The 17,027-nt window shown below is 19.5% G+C and overlaps 1 protein-coding gene across 1 annotated transcript in view; it reads left to right on the top strand.

The window, feature by feature from the left end:
• Nucleotides 1-17,027, top strand: part of LOC117176359 (fasciclin-3) — a 117,792-nt gene that overhangs the window by 52,783 nt on the left and 47,982 nt on the right. Inside the window, exon 7 of the mRNA XM_033366602.1 lies at nucleotides 8,143-8,284. Coding sequence (XP_033222493.1) covers nucleotides 8,143-8,284 — 142 coding nt within the window. The remainder of the gene's footprint in view (nucleotides 1-8,142; nucleotides 8,285-17,027) is intronic.

The following is a 17,027-nucleotide window of genomic DNA, read 5'->3' as shown; positions in this document are numbered from 1 at the left end:
TCTTATTTTTAGGATGAAAATTCAACTATTTTGGTGGAAAATTCAAATATATTTACAAAATTCAAAATTTTAGTATAAAACTGAAAGATTTAGTTGAAAATTCAACTAATTTGTTTAAGAAAATTCAATTTTGCTTGAAAATTAAATCAATTAACTAAGAAAATCGTCTATTTTGTTGAAAATGCATCCTTTATTTAAGAATATTAATTTCCTTCGTTAAAAATTAACATTGTTAGTTGAAAATTTAAGTATTTAGTTAAAAAAATCTCTGTTTGGTTGAAATTTCGTGTTTTTAGGATGAAAATTCAAATATTTTGTACAAAATTCAAAATTTTGTTTGAAAACTGAAAGATTTAGTTGAAAATTCAACTCATTTGTTTTAGAAAATCCAATTTTGCTTGAAAATTAAATCAATTAATTAAAAAAATCATCTATTTTGTTGAAAATTCTTCTTGCTAGTTTGAAAGTTAAATGTATTTCGTTTAAAAATCATACTTTTCTTTAAATATTCACCTACTTAGTAAAAAAATCAGCTATTTATTTTAAAAAGACTTCTTTTTAGGGTTGAAAATTAAACTATTTTTGCGAAAAATTAAAATACTTTACTCAAAATTCAAATTTCTGTTGTAAATTCAAATATTTAGTTAAAAAATCATCTATATAATTGAACATTCTTCTTTTTTGGTCATAAAATTAACTATTTTGTTAGAAAATTAATCCAATTTATTGCACATTTAATCGACTTGTAGAAAATTGGTCTTTTGGGTTAAAAAATGATCTGTTTTCAGTTTAAAAATCATCAATTTTCTTGAAAATTCTGTTTGTTAAGTTAAAAATTCAACAATTTGGTAGAAAAAACAACTATTTATTTAAAAATGATCTATTTTTTCATCTATTTTTAAAAATTTGTCTTGATAGGTAGAAAATTCATCCAATTTTAGTAGAAATTTAAATAATTTGGTTGAAACTCAATTTTTCTTTAAAATTTTATTTAAAAAATGTCTATTTGGTTATAAATTTAGCTATTTTGTCTAGAAAAAAAAATTTTATCTAGTAGAAAATTAAACAATGTGGTTGTAAATTCGATTTTTGTTATTAAAAATAAAAATTGGTTCAGATTTAAAATTTTAGTAAAAAAACATTTATTTTGTTCAAAAATCAACTATTTTATTGAAAATTAAACTTTTTTTCTTGAAAATGAGATTTGTTTTGTACTAAAGATTTAAAAAGTTTTTAGTTAAAAAACCATTTATTTTGATCGAAAATTCAAATTTTGGTTAAAATTTTAACCATTTATTAAAAAAAAAACAATTATTTTGTTAAAAAATTAGCTTTTTTGTCTCAAAATCCTAATTAGTTGAAATATTCTATTTTCTGGTAGAAATTTTATTTATGTTGGTTAATAATGCAACCACTTAGTTTTAAAAGACCCATCCATTTCGTTAAAATTCTACTAGTTTGTGAAAATTAAATTGTTTTTTGGTTAAAAAATCAACTTGTTCTCGTTGAAAATTAATATTTTTAATACAAAAATAGTCTTTTAGGATATAAAATTAATCTTCTTAGTTGAAAATTTTCATATTTCGTTGAAAAAAAAACATCCATTTAGTTGAAATATCTTGTTTTTGGGTCAAAATTTCGAAATTTTTGGTAGGAAATTCAAGTATTTTGTTCGAAACTTAAATTTTTTTTTGAAAATTTAACTGTTTCATATTTAGAATAAAATTTTGGTTAAAATTTGAACCATTTTTTTTAAAATAATATATTTGGTTAAAATTTCAATTATTTTGTTCAAACATTCAATTATTAAGTTTAAAAAATCATTTATATTGTCACAAATTCAATTGTTCTTTATTAAAAATTAAAATCATTTTTAGCTTATAATCTTTTTTTTTTTAAATCATCTTTTTTGTTAGACATTCGATTCTTCCTTATTAAAAATTAAAATAATTTTCAGCTTAAAATGTTATTTTTAAAAGTCATCTATTTTGTTAAAAAATCGATTGTTCTTTATTGAAAATTAAAATCATTTTTAGCTTAAATTTTATGTTTAAATCATCTATTTTGTTCGAAAATTCAACCATTTAGTTAAAAAATCATCTATTTGATTGAAAATTTGATTATTATTTAATTAAAATTTAAAATAATTTTCGGCTTAAAATTTGATTTAAAAAAATTTTCTATTTTTTAGAAATTCGATTGTTCTTTATTAAAAATTAAAATCATTTTGATTTTAAAATTTTATTTATTTAAATCATCTATTTTGTTCGAAAATTCAACCATTTAGTAAAAAAATAATTTCTTTTCTTGAAAATTCGATTGTTCTTTATTGAAAATCAAAATCATTTTCAGCATAAAATTTTATTTAACATTTTTTTATCACCCTTTTGCCACCTATTTTAGAAAAAAAGTTACCTTTTTTAACGACAATAGGTACTGTGATGACTGTAAATGGTTACATTTTTAAACAAAATAGATGATTTTTTAAGATTAAATTTTAAGCTGAAAATTATTTAAACTTTAATTAAAGAATAATCGAATTTTCAATAAAATAGATCGTTTTTTAACTAACATGTTGAATTTTTGAACAAAATAGATGAGTTAAAGAAATAAAATTTATAGCTGAAAATGATTTTAATTTTTAATAAAGAACTATCAAACTTCTAACAAAATAGATAAAAATAAAATTTTATGCTGAAACTGATTTTAATTTTTAATAAAGAACAGTCGATTTTCTGACAAAATAGACCATTTTTTGAAATAAAATTTTAAGCCGAAAATAATTTAAATTTTAATAAAAAAACAATCGAATTTTCAATAAAATCGATGAATTTTTCAACTAAATTATTGAATTTTCGAACAAAATAGATGATTTAAAGAAATAAAATTTGCAGCTAAAAATGATTTTGATTTTTAATAAAGAACAATCGAATTTCTATTAAAATAGATAAAAATAAAATTTTATGCTGAAACTGATTTTAATTTTTAATAAAGAATAGTCGAATTTCTGACAAAATAGATGATTTTTTCCAATAGAATTTTAAGCTGAAAATGATTTAAATATTAATGAAAGAACAATCGAATTTTCAATAAATTAATGATTTTTAACTAAATGGTTAAATTTTCAAACAAAATAGATGATTTTAAAAAATAAAATTTCATGCTGAAAATGATTTAGATTTTCAATAAAGAACAATCGAATTTTCAATAAGAAAAATAATTTTTTAACTAAATGCTTGAATTTTCGAACAAAATAGATGATTTAAAAAAATAAAATTTTATGCTAAAAATGATTTTAATTTTTAATTTAAAAACATCGAAATTTATAAAAAAAATGTATAATTTTTTTAAAATAAAATTTTAAGTCGAAAATTATTTAAATTTTAATAAAAAAACAATCGAATTTTCAATAAAATCGATGAATTTTTCAACTAAATTATTGAAGTTTCGAACAAAATAGATAATTTAAAGAAATAAAATTTGCAGCTAAAAATGATTTTGATTTTTAATAAAGAACAATCGAATTTCTATTAAAATAGATAAAAATAAAATTTTATGCTGAAACTGATTTTAATTTTTAATAAAGAATACTCGAATTTCTGACAAAATAGATGATTTTTTCCAATAAAATTTTAAGACAAAAATGATTTAAATATTAATGAAGGAACAATCGAATTTTCAATAAATTAATGATTTTTAACTAAATGGTTAAATTTTCAAACAAAATAGATGATTTTAAAAAATAAAATTTTATGCTGAAAATGATTTTAATTTTTAATGAAGAACAATCAAATTTCTAAAATTTTAATTGAAGATTAATCGAAATTCCAATCAAATAGATGATTTTTTAACTAAATGGTTAAATTTTTCAACAAAGTGGATGATTTTTTTGAATAAAATTTTCTGCTTTCAATGATTTTAATTTTTAATAAAAAACAATCAAATTTCTCGATTTTTAAAATTAAAATGTCGAGCTGAAAATGATTTAAATTTTAATTAAAGAGCAATCCAATTTTCAATAAAATAAATGACTTTTTAACTAAATGGTTGAACTTTCAAACAAAGTAGATGATTTTTGAAAATAAAATTTTTAGCTAAATGCTTGAATTTTCGAACAAAAGAAATGATTTAAAAAAATAATATTTTATGCCGACAATGATTTTAATTTTTAATAAAAAACAATCAAATTTCAAACCAAATAGATAATTTTCAAAACTAAAATTTTATGCTGAAAATGATTTTGATTTTCAATAAAGAACAATAAAGAACAAAATAGATGATTTAAAAAAATACAATTTTATGCTAAAAATTATTTTAATTTTTCATTTAAAAAAATCGAATTTGTAAAAAAATGTATAATTGTTTTAAAATAAATTTTTAAGTCGAAAATTATTTAAATATTAATGAAAGAACAATCGAATTTCCAATAAAATCGTTGAATTTTTCAACTGAATTATTAAATTTTCGAACAAAATAGATGATTTTAAAAAATAAAATTTTATACTAAAAATTATTTTAATTTTTAATTTTAAAAAATCGAATTTGTAAAAAAATATATAATTTTTTTAAAATAAACTTTTAAGTCGAAAATTATTTAAATTTTAATTTAAGAACAATTGAATTTTCAATAAATGATTTTTTAACTAAATGGTTAAATCTTCAAAGAAAATAGATGATTTTAAAAAATAAAATTTTATGCTGAAAATGAGTTTGATTTTCAATAAAGAACACTTGAATTTACAGTTAAATATATGATTTTTCAACTAAATGGTTGAATTTTCGAACAAAATAGATCATTTAAAAAATAAAATTTTAAGTTCAAAATGATTTTCATTTTTAATAAGGAACAATCAAATTTAAAAAAAAATAGACAATTTTTAAAACAAAATTTTAAGCTGAAAATTATTTTAATTTTTAATAAGGAAAAATCGAATGTCTAAAAAAAAGATGATTAAAAAAAAATTATAAGCTGAAAATTGTTTTAATTTTTAATAAAGAATAATTGTATTTTCGAACAAAATAGATGTTTCTTTTTCAAATAAAATTTTAAGCTAAAAATTATTTTAATTTTTAATAAAGAACAATTGAATTTGTAACAAAATAGATGATTTTTTAAACTTAATAATTGAATGTTTGAACAAAATAATTGAAATTTTAACCAAACAGATCATTTTCAAAAAGAAAAATGGTTTAAATTTTAACCAAAATTTTATTCTAAATATAAAATAGTTAAATTTTCAAAAAATTTTAAGTTTTGAACAAAATACTTGAATTCCCTACCAAAAATTTCGAAATTTTAACCCAAAAACAAGATATTTCAAATAAATGGATTTTTTTTTCAACGAAATATGCAAATTTTCAACTAAGAAGATTAATTTTATATCCTAAAAGACCATTTTTGTATTAAAAATATTAATTTTCAACAAGAACAAGTTGATTTTTTAAACAAAAAATAATTTAATTTTCACAAACTTTTTGATTTTTAACGAAATGGATGGGTTTTTTAAAACTAAATGGTTGCATTTTTAACCAACATAAGTAAAATTTCTACCCGAAAGTAGAATATTTCAACTAAATAGGATTTTGGAACAAAAAAGCTAATTTTTTAACAAAATAATTGTGTTTTTTTTTTTAATAAATGGTTAAAATTTTAATAAAAATTTGAATTTTCGATAAAAATAAATGATTTTTACACTAAAATTTTAAATCTGAATTAATTTTTATTTTTAATAAAAAAAATCGAATTTAAAACCAAAATTTTTAAATTTTCTACTAGAGAAAATTTTGTTCTCTAGACAAAATAGTTAAATTTATAATCAAATAGATATTTTTTAACTAAAATTTTAAAGCAAAATCGATTTTTTTTAATAAGAAAAATCTAGTTTCAGCCAAATTGTTTAATTTTCTACTAAAATTGGGTGAATTTTCTACCTATCAAGACAAATTTTCAAAAATAGATGACAAAATAGATCATTTTTAAAGAAATAGTTGTTTTTTTTACCAAAATTGTTGAATTTTTAACTTGAGAAAAAGAATTTTCAAGAAAATAGATGATTTTTAAACTGAAAAGAGATAATTTTTAAAACCAAAAGACCAATTTTCTAAAAGTCAATTAAATTTGCAACAAATTGGATTAATTTTCTACCAAAATAGTTGATTTTATGACCAAAAAAGAAGAATGTTCAACTAAATAGATGATTTTTTAACTAAATATTTTAATTTACAACAGAAATTTGAATTTTTAGTAGAATATTTTAATTTTTCACAAAAATAGTTTAATTTTCAACCCTAAAAAGAAGGTTTTTAAAAATAAATAGATGATTTTTTAACGAAGTGGGTGAATATTTAAAGAAAAATATGATTTTCAAACGAAATACATTTAACTTTCAAACTAGCAAGAAGAATTTTCAACAAAATAGATGATTTTTTTAATTAATTGATTTAATTTTCAAGCAAAATTGAATTTTTTTAAAACAAATTTGTTGAATTTTCAACTAAATCTTTCAGTTTTCACCTAAAATGTTGACTTTTGTACAAAATATTTAAATTTTTCACCAAAATAGTTGAACTTTCATCCTTAAAACACTATATTTCAACCAAATATAGAATTTTTTAACTAAATACTTAAATTTTCAACTAAAAATGTTAATTTTTAACAAAGGAATTAATATTCTTGAATAAAGGATGAATTTTCAACAAAATAGATGATTTTTTTAATTAATTGATTTAATTTTCAAGCAAAATTGAATTTTTTTAAAACAAATTTGTTGAATTTTCAACTAAATCTTTCAGTTTTCAACTAAAATGTTGAATTTTGTACAAAATATTTAAATTTTTCACCAAAATAGTTGAATTTTCATCCTTAAAACACTATATTTCAACCAAATAGAGATTTTTTTAACTAAATACTTAAATTTTCAACTAAAAATGTTAATTTTTAACAAAGGAAATTAATATTCTTGAATAAAGGATGAATTTTCAACCAAATAAATGATTTTTTTAATTAATTGATTTAATTTTCAAGCAAATTGGATTTTTTTAAAACAAATTAGTTGAATTTTCAACTAAATCTTTCAGTTTTCAACCAAAATTTTGAATTTTGTACAAAATATTTGAATTTTCCACCAAAATAGTTAAATTTTCATCCTAAAATCACGATATTTCAACCAAATAAAGAATTTTTTGACTAAAAACTTAAATTTTCAACTAAAAATGTTAATTTTTAACAAAGGAAATTAATATTCTTAAAGAAAGGATGATTTTTTAACAAAATAGATGATTTTTTTAATTAATTGATTTAATTTTCAAGCAAAGTTAAATTTTCTTAAACAAATGAGTTGAATTTTGAACTAAATCTTTCAGCTTTCGACCTAAATTTTGAATTTAGTACAAAATATTTGAATTTTCCACCAAAATAGTTAAATTTTCATCCTAAAATCACGATATATATTAATTCCAATGAATAATTATTTTAATTTTTAATCAAAAACAGTTGAATTCGAAAAAAAACATGAAATGTCAACAAAAAATTTGAATCCTTAACAAAAAATATTCGTTGTAGAAGAAAATGGTTAAGTTTCCAACAAAACATTTACATTTTTAACAAAAATCTTAATTTCAAACAAAATAATTAAATTTTAACCCAAAAAAGTTAAATTTGCAATTAAAAAAAAAAGAATTTTTAATTCAGGAATCAGTTTTCGACTAAGAAAATTAATTTTTTTTTCATAGAAAAAAACGCGAATTTTCAAAAATGAAGTTCAATTCTCACACAAAAAAGAGTAGTCTTTAACAAAAACAGTTCACTTTTTAAAAACATTGTTGAGTTTTCCACAAAATAATAAAACTTTAAATAAAAAAAATATGAATTTTTAATAAAAAATAATTATTTCACCGAAAATAGTTGAATTTTCTTATTTTTTAAATTAATTTATTGCGTTTTTAAGAATAATCATTCAAATAAATATAAATAATATAAATAATAGAAAAATTCACTAAACTTTATTTAAAAATTAATTTTCATTTCAACTTAAAAAATAAGTAATTACTCAAATTCTGTTTTTCAATCGAGCTTTTTAGGTTGCAAAGATTTTTATATTAACTGTAAAATTTTTTTATATGAATTGAAAATTTTTTTAATAGGGAAAAGGAAAGTGGTCTGCAATTCTAACCATCGACAGTGTTCAGAAGAGCGATACCGAAAGGGATTACCGTTTGAGAGCATCGAACGAAGAAGGAACTTACACCTATGAGGTCAAGATCTCTACTTCTTCGGAAGCTCCTGGTGAGTTTTATCTTTATTTTTTAATATATTTTTTATTTAATTTTTTTCGAAACAAAATAAAATGACAATTATACACTGGGCACAATCACTTTTCGTATTTATTTCACAATTTCATTTCATGCACACTCTTTTTTATGATTTAACATAGTTTAACCAAATAGTCAATATTTCTACAAAAAAATAAATTCTCGACCAAAGCTGTTATAAATTTATATTTTAACAAAAAAAAAAATGAATTTTATATTTAAAATACTATGAAATAGATGCATTTCTTCACAAATTATATAAATTCGTGATCAAATAGTTAAATTTTTAAATAAAAAATTAGTTTTGATTAAAGAAAATGAATTTTTTCCAAAAAGAATTAAATTTTTTACCCAAGAGTTGAATTTTTGTACCAAGTTTTAAAATTTTCAAACTAAACAGTAGATTTTTCAATGAAACGGTTAAATTTGAAACCGGAGAATATGAATTTTTAACAATATAAAAATTTTTATTACAAAAATAAATTCTTTTAAAAGAAAAAAAAAATTCTTAATTAAAATTACGAATCCTCTACCAACACAGATTAATTTTCAACCAAACAATTTTAATCAAAAATCAGACTTTCTATCAGAACAGATTAACTTCCTAGCAAAAACGATGAATTTTAAATAAAATACATCAATTTTTAATTCAATTGTGAAATTTTTAAACCAGAAGAATAATGCAAAATAAAAAAATAAAATTTTTGCACAAAAAAAAAGTTTAGTTTTGTACAAAATTTTAGAATTTTTAAGCTAACAAATAGAATTTTCTATTAAATAGTTTAATTTTAAACCCGCGAAAATAAATTCGCGGAAAAAGTTAATTTACAAACCAGAAGTTTAATTTTTAACAATTTTTTTTTAAATTTTCTGTTAAAAAAAATTAATTTTCAGTTAAAAAAAAAATGTTTTAACAAAAAAAAAAAAAATAATTTTTCTTTAAAATTATGAATCTTCAACCAAGCAATAATTAAATTTTAAGAAAGTAATTAAGACTTCAACGAAAAATGTAATAGACTATTATTTCAGCGCAAAAATATTTTTACTTAAAATAAAAAATAGTTGGATTAATCCAACAAAGACGAATTTTCAACAAAATTTGTTAAATTTTCGATTATAAAAGGTAATTTTCAGTTGAAAAAATTAATTTTTCACACAATTTTTTTACTTTAATTATGAATCTTCAAAAAAAAAAATGAAGGTTTAAAAAAGTAATTAAAATTTCAACGAAAAATGTAATAGGTTGATATTTCATCAATAAAAATAATTAAATTAATCCAACAAAGACGACCTTTTAACAAAATTTTTAAATTTATTAATAAAAAAATAAATTTTCAATTAAAAAATTAAGATAAAAAATTTTTTTCCACTAAGATTGATAATAGTTAACCAAAAAAATTAAGTTTTAAGAAAGTAGTTAATATTCCAACGAAAAATGTGATATATTTATATTCCATCGCAAAATTAATTAAATTAAAAATTTTTAAAAGTTGAATTAGTGTCAGAGAGATGAATTTTCAACAAAATTGTTAAATGTTTGATTAAAAAATGATTTTTCAGTTTAAAAAATAAATTATTCAAACAATGTTTTCCACTTAAATTATGAATCTTCAAAAAAATGAAGGTTTAAAAAATCAATTAAAATTTCAACAAAAAATGTAATAGGTTGATATTTCATCAATAAAAATATTTAAATCTTATTATATTTATTTTATATTTATATTTTATTTATATAATCTTATTATATATTTAAATCTAAATATCTTTATTTAAAAGAATGAAGATTTAAAAAAGTATTTAAAATTCCAACGAAAAATGTAATAGTTTATATTTAATCACAAAATATTTTAATATTTCGATAAAAAAAAATAAATTTTAATTTAAAAAAAATTAATTTTTTAAGAAAAGCAATAAAAATTCCACTAAAATTATGAATCTTCAACCAAAAAAAAGAATCAAGTTTTAAGAAAGTAGTTGAAATTTCAATGAAAAATGTAATTGGTCGATATTTCATCAAAAAAATATTTTAATTTAAAATTAAAAAATTAAAAAAAAAAAACAGTTGGGCTAATCCAACAAAGATGAATTTTCAGCAAAATTGATAAATTTTTGAATAAAAAAATGAATTTTCAATTTAAAAATTTAATTAAAAAAAAATTTCACTTATATTGATATTAATATTCCATCGCAAAAATAATTAAACGTAAAAAAGTTAAATTAATTTCAAAAAGATGAATTTCCAACAAAATTGTTATATGTTTGATTCAAAAATGAATTTTCAGTTAAAAAAATAAAAAATTAAATTAAAAAAAAAATTCACTAAGATTGATAATATTTAACCAAAAAAATTAAGTTTTAAGAAAGTAGTTAATATTCCAACGAAAAATGTAATATATTAATATTTCCTCGCAAAAATAATTAAAAATTTTTAAAAGTTGAATTAATTTCAAAAAGATGATTTTTCAACAAAATTGTTAAATGTTTGATTAAAAAAATTAATTTTCAGTTAAAAAAATAAAGGTTTTAACAAAAAAATAAATAAATAATAATTTTGCACTAAAATTATGAATCTTCAACCGAGCAATAATTAAATTTTAAGAAAGGAATTAAGATTTCAACCATAAATGTAATAGACTGATATTTCAGCGCAAAAATATTTTTATTTAAAATAAAAAATAGTTGGATTAATCCAACAAAGACGAATTTTCAACAAAATTGTTAAATTTTCGATTAAAAAATTAATTTTCAGTTAAAAAAATTAATTTTTTCAACGAAAAATGTAATAGGTTGACATTTCATCAATAAAAATAGTTAAATTAATCCAACAAATACGATTTTTTAACACAATTTTTTAATAAAAAAATAAATTTTCAATTAAAAAATTAAATTTAAAAAAATTTTATCACTAAGATTGAAAAAAAAAGTTTGAAGAAAGTAGTTAAAATTCCAGCGAAAAATGTAATAGTTTATATTTTATCACAAATGTATTTTAATTAAACATAAAAATGATTCAACTAATCGAAAAAATACAAATTTTCAACAAAATCGTTAAATTTTTGATTAAAAAATAAATTTACAGTTAAAAAAATAAATTTTTTAACAAAAAGAACAATAATTTTTCACTCAAATTATGAATCTTTAACCAAAACAAAAATTCAGTATTAAAAAAGTAATTAAAATTTTAACGAAAAATGTAATAAGTTGATATTTTATCAAAAAAATATTTTAATTTAAAATAAAAAAAAATAGTTGGGTTAATCCAACAAAGATGAATTTTCAACAAAATTGTTCAATGTTCGATGAAAAGAATAAATTTTCAGTTGAAAAATTAAATTTTTCAACAAAAAAAAAATTAATTTTTTACTTAAATTATGAATTTTCAACCAAAAAATAATTAAGTTTTAAAAAAATAATAAAAATTCCAATTAAAAATGTAATAGTTTATATTTTATTACAAATATATTTTAATTTCAAATAAAAATGGTTGTAAAAATCCAACAAAGACGAATTTTCAACAAAATTGTTTCCAATAAAAAAATAAATTTTCAGTTAAAAAAGAAACTTTTTTAACAAAAAAAGACAAAAAAAATTCTACTAAAATATAAATCTTTAGACAAAAAAATTAAGTTTTGAAAAATTAATTAAAATTTGAACGAAAAATGTAATAGGTTGATATTTCATCACAAAAATATTTTGATTTAAAATAAAAAACAGTTGTATTGATCCAAAAAAAATGAATTTTCAAAAAAATTCATAAACTTTTAACCAAATTCGTAAAATTTTCTTTGAAATTGTTGAATTTTCATTCCAAAAATATATATTTTTTTAAATCAATTAAATTTTTAACTAAAAAATGTTGGTTTTCAACAAGAAAGTTAATTAAAAAGAAGGTTTAATTTTTTAACCAGACAGTTGAATTTTTATTTAAAAAATATGATAACTCAGTAGAAAGAGGTAATTTTTAAAACCAGAAAAGTGAATGTTGAACAGAATAGTTGATTTTCAAACACAAAAAAAGTATTTAAAAAAAGGAAAAAAAAAATTATTGAATTTTCAACCCAGAAGTATATATATTTTTGTACAAAATTTTTTTCAATAATTCAAATTTTGACTAAATAGTAAAATTTGAAACCAAATATATATCAGTAGACTTTTTAATTAATAAAATTACATTTTAACCAAAAAGATAAACTTTTAACGATAAAATATGAGTTTTTTAGCGAAAAATAAATTTTCAATTTAAAAAGGACGTTTTTTTCAATTATTTCTTAACAAAAAAGTAGTAAAAAATGACTTCTACCCAAAAAAAAAAAAATGTTTGAAGAAAATAATTAAATTTTGGTTAATTAATTAAATTTTTGAATGAATAATTAAAGTTTTAATCAAATAGTTAAAAATTTAAGGTACGATAATGAATTTTTAAGCATACGGTCAAATATTTAAATTAAATAGATTAAACTTTAGCCAAAACCTAAATATTCGATTTTTAATTAGAAAAAAAAAAATTAATTTTTTTTAGAATCTCGTTAAATTTTTAAACAGAAAAGTAGATATCAGTAAAATATAATATAAATTGAACTAAAAATATTATTTTCAACGAATAAAAGTGCAATTATAACACTTTTATTGCACTGTTTTCCCCAATTTTTCGCACTATTTACACTATTTTTGATCCCTAAAGTGGATCCGAGGCCTGTATATATAAAAATATTGTTTATTACCATTTTCAAATTAAAGTGACTGAATTGAAAAAAGTTTCTTTGATTTTTGGGGACACTCCAAAAAACTTGTATTTTATTTTTTTTAATTGTGGGTTTTTATTAGGTTTTAAAGGATAACAATAAGAATCTAATGAAATTAAAAAAAAAAAGTTGAAAAACTTCAGTGGAAATAAAAAAATAACTCTTTTCAAGAAAAGAAAAAAAACATTTCGAGATCATTATAGCGTTTAGCGTAATAATTGTGTGAATTTTAAACAGAATTCTAAACAATTTTTAGATAGAACATAATTTTTTTAAGCGATCCTTTCTGTTAAAAAAAGACATTTTTCAATTTTAATAATTGATTTTTCGATTTATTATAACATAAAAAAAATTATTACATTTTTTCTTAACTTTGCATTTCGTTAAGAATTATAATTTTTACATCGAACAGGAATATTTTTGAAAACGAATATTAATTTTAATTCAGAAGAAGAGAATTTCGAAAAAGAAACTGTTTTTAGTCAGGATTCTTTAGACTTTAAAAAGTTCCTTGCCCATATAAAAGTTTGAATTTAAAAATTCCCTTTTTTTTTGCAAATTAAAATTTGTCAGAATTTGAAACTATCCGCTTTTGATTAATTAATTAATAATTTTTAACTTTCGTTTAGAATTATAATTCTAAATTGATACAGGAAATAAATGGAAGAAGAATTTTAGTAAAGAAATGTAATTTTTATAATTGGGACAGTTAATTTTTGCAAAGAATTAGAATTTTTAACTTAGGGACAGGAAATTTGAGTAAAAAGTTATAATTTAGACTTTGGGACAGGAAATTTTGTAAAAATTATAATTTTGGCTTTGAAGCAGTAAATTTGAGTAAAGAATTATAATTTTGACAATTGGGACACGGAATTTCAGTAAATAAATATAATTCTTCACAATTGGGACAGGTAATTTTTGTCAATGTTTAGAATGTTAATTTTGGGACAGGCAATTTTTTCAAGCCGTCAATATTTGGAAAGAATTAAAATGTTGGCAATTGGGACAGGAAATTTTAATAAAGAATTATAATTTTCAGTTTGGGACAGGAAATTTGAGTAAATAAATGTAATTTTGACAATTGGGACAAGGAATTTTAATAAATAAATTTAATTTTTAAAACTGGGACAAAAAATTTTTAGTGAATTATAATAATTATAATTATAATTTTCACAATTGGGACAGCAAGTTTCAATAAATAATTGTGATTTTCACGATTGGGACAGGTAAATTTCGCCACGGATTAGAATTCTAACTTTCAGACAGAAAATTTTCGTAAAGAATTATAATTTTGACAATTGGGACAAGGAATTTCAGTAAATAAATATAATTTTACAATTGGGACAAGGAATTTTAGTTAAAAATTAGAATTTTAAGAATTAGGACAGGAAATTTTAGTGAATAAATATGATTTTAACATTTGGGACAGGCAATCTTTGCCAAGGATTAAAATTTTTGTTTGGCACATATAATTTTATTAAATAATTTGAATTTAGACTTTGGGACAACTGATTTTCATAAGGAATTATAATTTTTACTTAGGGACACAACATTTTAGTAAAAAATTATAATTTGGACTTAAGGGCAACAAATTTGGTAAAAAGATAGAATTTTGGCTTTGAAGCAGTAAATTTTAGTAAAGAATTATAATTCTAGCAAGTGGGACACGGAATTTTAGTAAATAAATATAATTATTCACAATTGGGACAGATAATTTTTCCCAATGATCAGAAATTTAATTTTGGGACAGGAAATTTTAGTAAATAAATGTAATTTCGACCGTTGGGACAAGGAATTTCAGTAAGTAAATTTAATTTTTACAACTGGGACAAAGGAATTTTAGTGAAGAATTATAATTTTCACAATTGGGACAGCAAGTTTCAATAAATAAATGCGATATTCACAATTGGGACAGGTAATTTTCGCTACGGATTAGAATTCTAACTTTGAGACAGTAAATTTTCGTAAAAAAATGATAATTTTGACAATTGGGATAAGCAATTTTAGTGAATAAATATGATTTTAACAATTGGGACAGGCAATCTTTGTCAAGGATTAAAATTTTTGTTTAGAACATGAAATTTTATTAAAAAATTTGAATTTAGATTTGGGGACAGATGATTTTCATAAGGAATTACAATTTTTACTTAGGGACAAGAAATTTCAGTAAATAAATATAATTTTCACAATTGGGACTGCAAATTTCAATAAATAAATTTGATTGTCACAATTCGGGAAGTTGTTTATGGTAAAGAATTATATTTTTGAGTTAGGGATAAGAAGTCTCAGTAAATAAATATAATTTTGACAATTCGGACAAGGAATTTTAATAAGTAAATTTAATTTTTACGTTTGGGGCAAATGCATTTTAGTAAAGAATAGTAATTATGACAATTGGGACAGCAAATTTCAATAAATAATTATGATTTACACAATTGGGACAGTTGTTTGTAGTAATGAATTATATTTTTGAGTTTGAGATAAGAAGTTTCAGTAAATAAATATAATTTTGACAATTGGGACAAGAAATTTTAGTAAATAAATATAATTTTACAATCGGGACAGGAAGTTTCAGTAAAGAAATATATTTTTTTTGTTTGGGACAGGAAATTTCAGTAAATAAATATAATTGTGCCCCAATTGGGTCAAGGCATTTTAATAAATGATTATAATTTTTACAATTGGGACAAGGAATTTTAGTAAGTACTTATAATTTCAACAATTAGGATGGGGAATTTTAGCAAATAAATATGATTTTCACAATTAGGACAGGCCATGTTAGGTAACAATTAAAATGTTTACAATTGTGACAGGTATGTGTTGTAAATGATTATATTTTTGAGTTTAGGACAAAATATTTCAGTGAATAAATATCATTTTGACAATTGGGACAAGGAATTTTAGTAAGTAAATATAATTTTACAATTGGGACAGGGAATTTTAGTTAAGAATTATATTTTTCAGTTTGGAATATGAAATATCAGAAAATAAATGTAATTTTCATAATTGGGACAAGGAGTTTTAATAAGTAAATTTAATTTTTACATTTGGGACAAATGAATTTTAGTAAAGAATGATAATTTTAACAATTGGGACAGCAAATTGCAATAAATAAGTATGATTTTTACAATTGGGACAGTAGTTTGTAGTAAAGAATTATATTTTTTCGTTGGAAATAGGAAATTTCAGTAAATAAATATAATTGTGACAATTGGGTCAAGGCATTTTAATAAATAATCATAATTTTTACAATTGGGACCAGGAATTTTAGTAAAGACTTATAATTTTAACAATTAAGATAGGGAATTTTAGTAAATAAATATGATTTTCACAATTGGGACAGACAACATTAGATAATAATTACAATTTTTCCAATTTGGGACAGGTGTGTGTAGTAAATAATTATATTTTTGAGTTCGGGGCAAGATATTTCAGTAAATGAATATCATTTTGACAATTGGGACAAGGAATTTTAGTAAATAAATATAATTTTACAATTGGGACAGGGCATTTTAGTAAAGAATTATATTTTTCAGTTAGGGATATGAAATATCAGTAAATAAATGTAATTTTCATAATTGAGACAAGAAATTTTAATAAGTAAATTTAATTTTTACATTTGGGACAAATTAATTTAAATAAATTTATTAATTAAATTAAAATTAAATTAAATTGAGTAAATTTTAGTATTTAATTTAATTTTAGTAAATAATGATAATTTTTACAATTGGGACAGCAAATTTCAATAACTAAATATGATTTTCACAATTGGGACAGGTGTGTGTAGTAAATAATTATATTTTTGAGTTTGGGACAAGATATTTCAGTAAATAAATATAATTTTGACAATTGGGACAAAGAATCTTAGTAAATGAATATAATTTTACAATTGGGACAAGTAATTTTAGTAAAAAATTCTAATTTTAACAATGAGGACAATTTCAGTGAATAAATATGATTTTAACAATTGGGACT

Source organism: Belonocnema kinseyi, chromosome 7 (genome assembly GCF_010883055.1).
Source record: "Belonocnema kinseyi isolate 2016_QV_RU_SX_M_011 chromosome 7, B_treatae_v1, whole genome shotgun sequence".
In the NCBI taxonomy this organism is placed as follows: Eukaryota; Metazoa; Arthropoda; class Insecta; order Hymenoptera; family Cynipidae; genus Belonocnema; species Belonocnema kinseyi.
The sequence above is the reverse complement of the archived record's forward strand: the minus strand, read 5'-3'. Positions and strand labels throughout refer to the sequence as shown.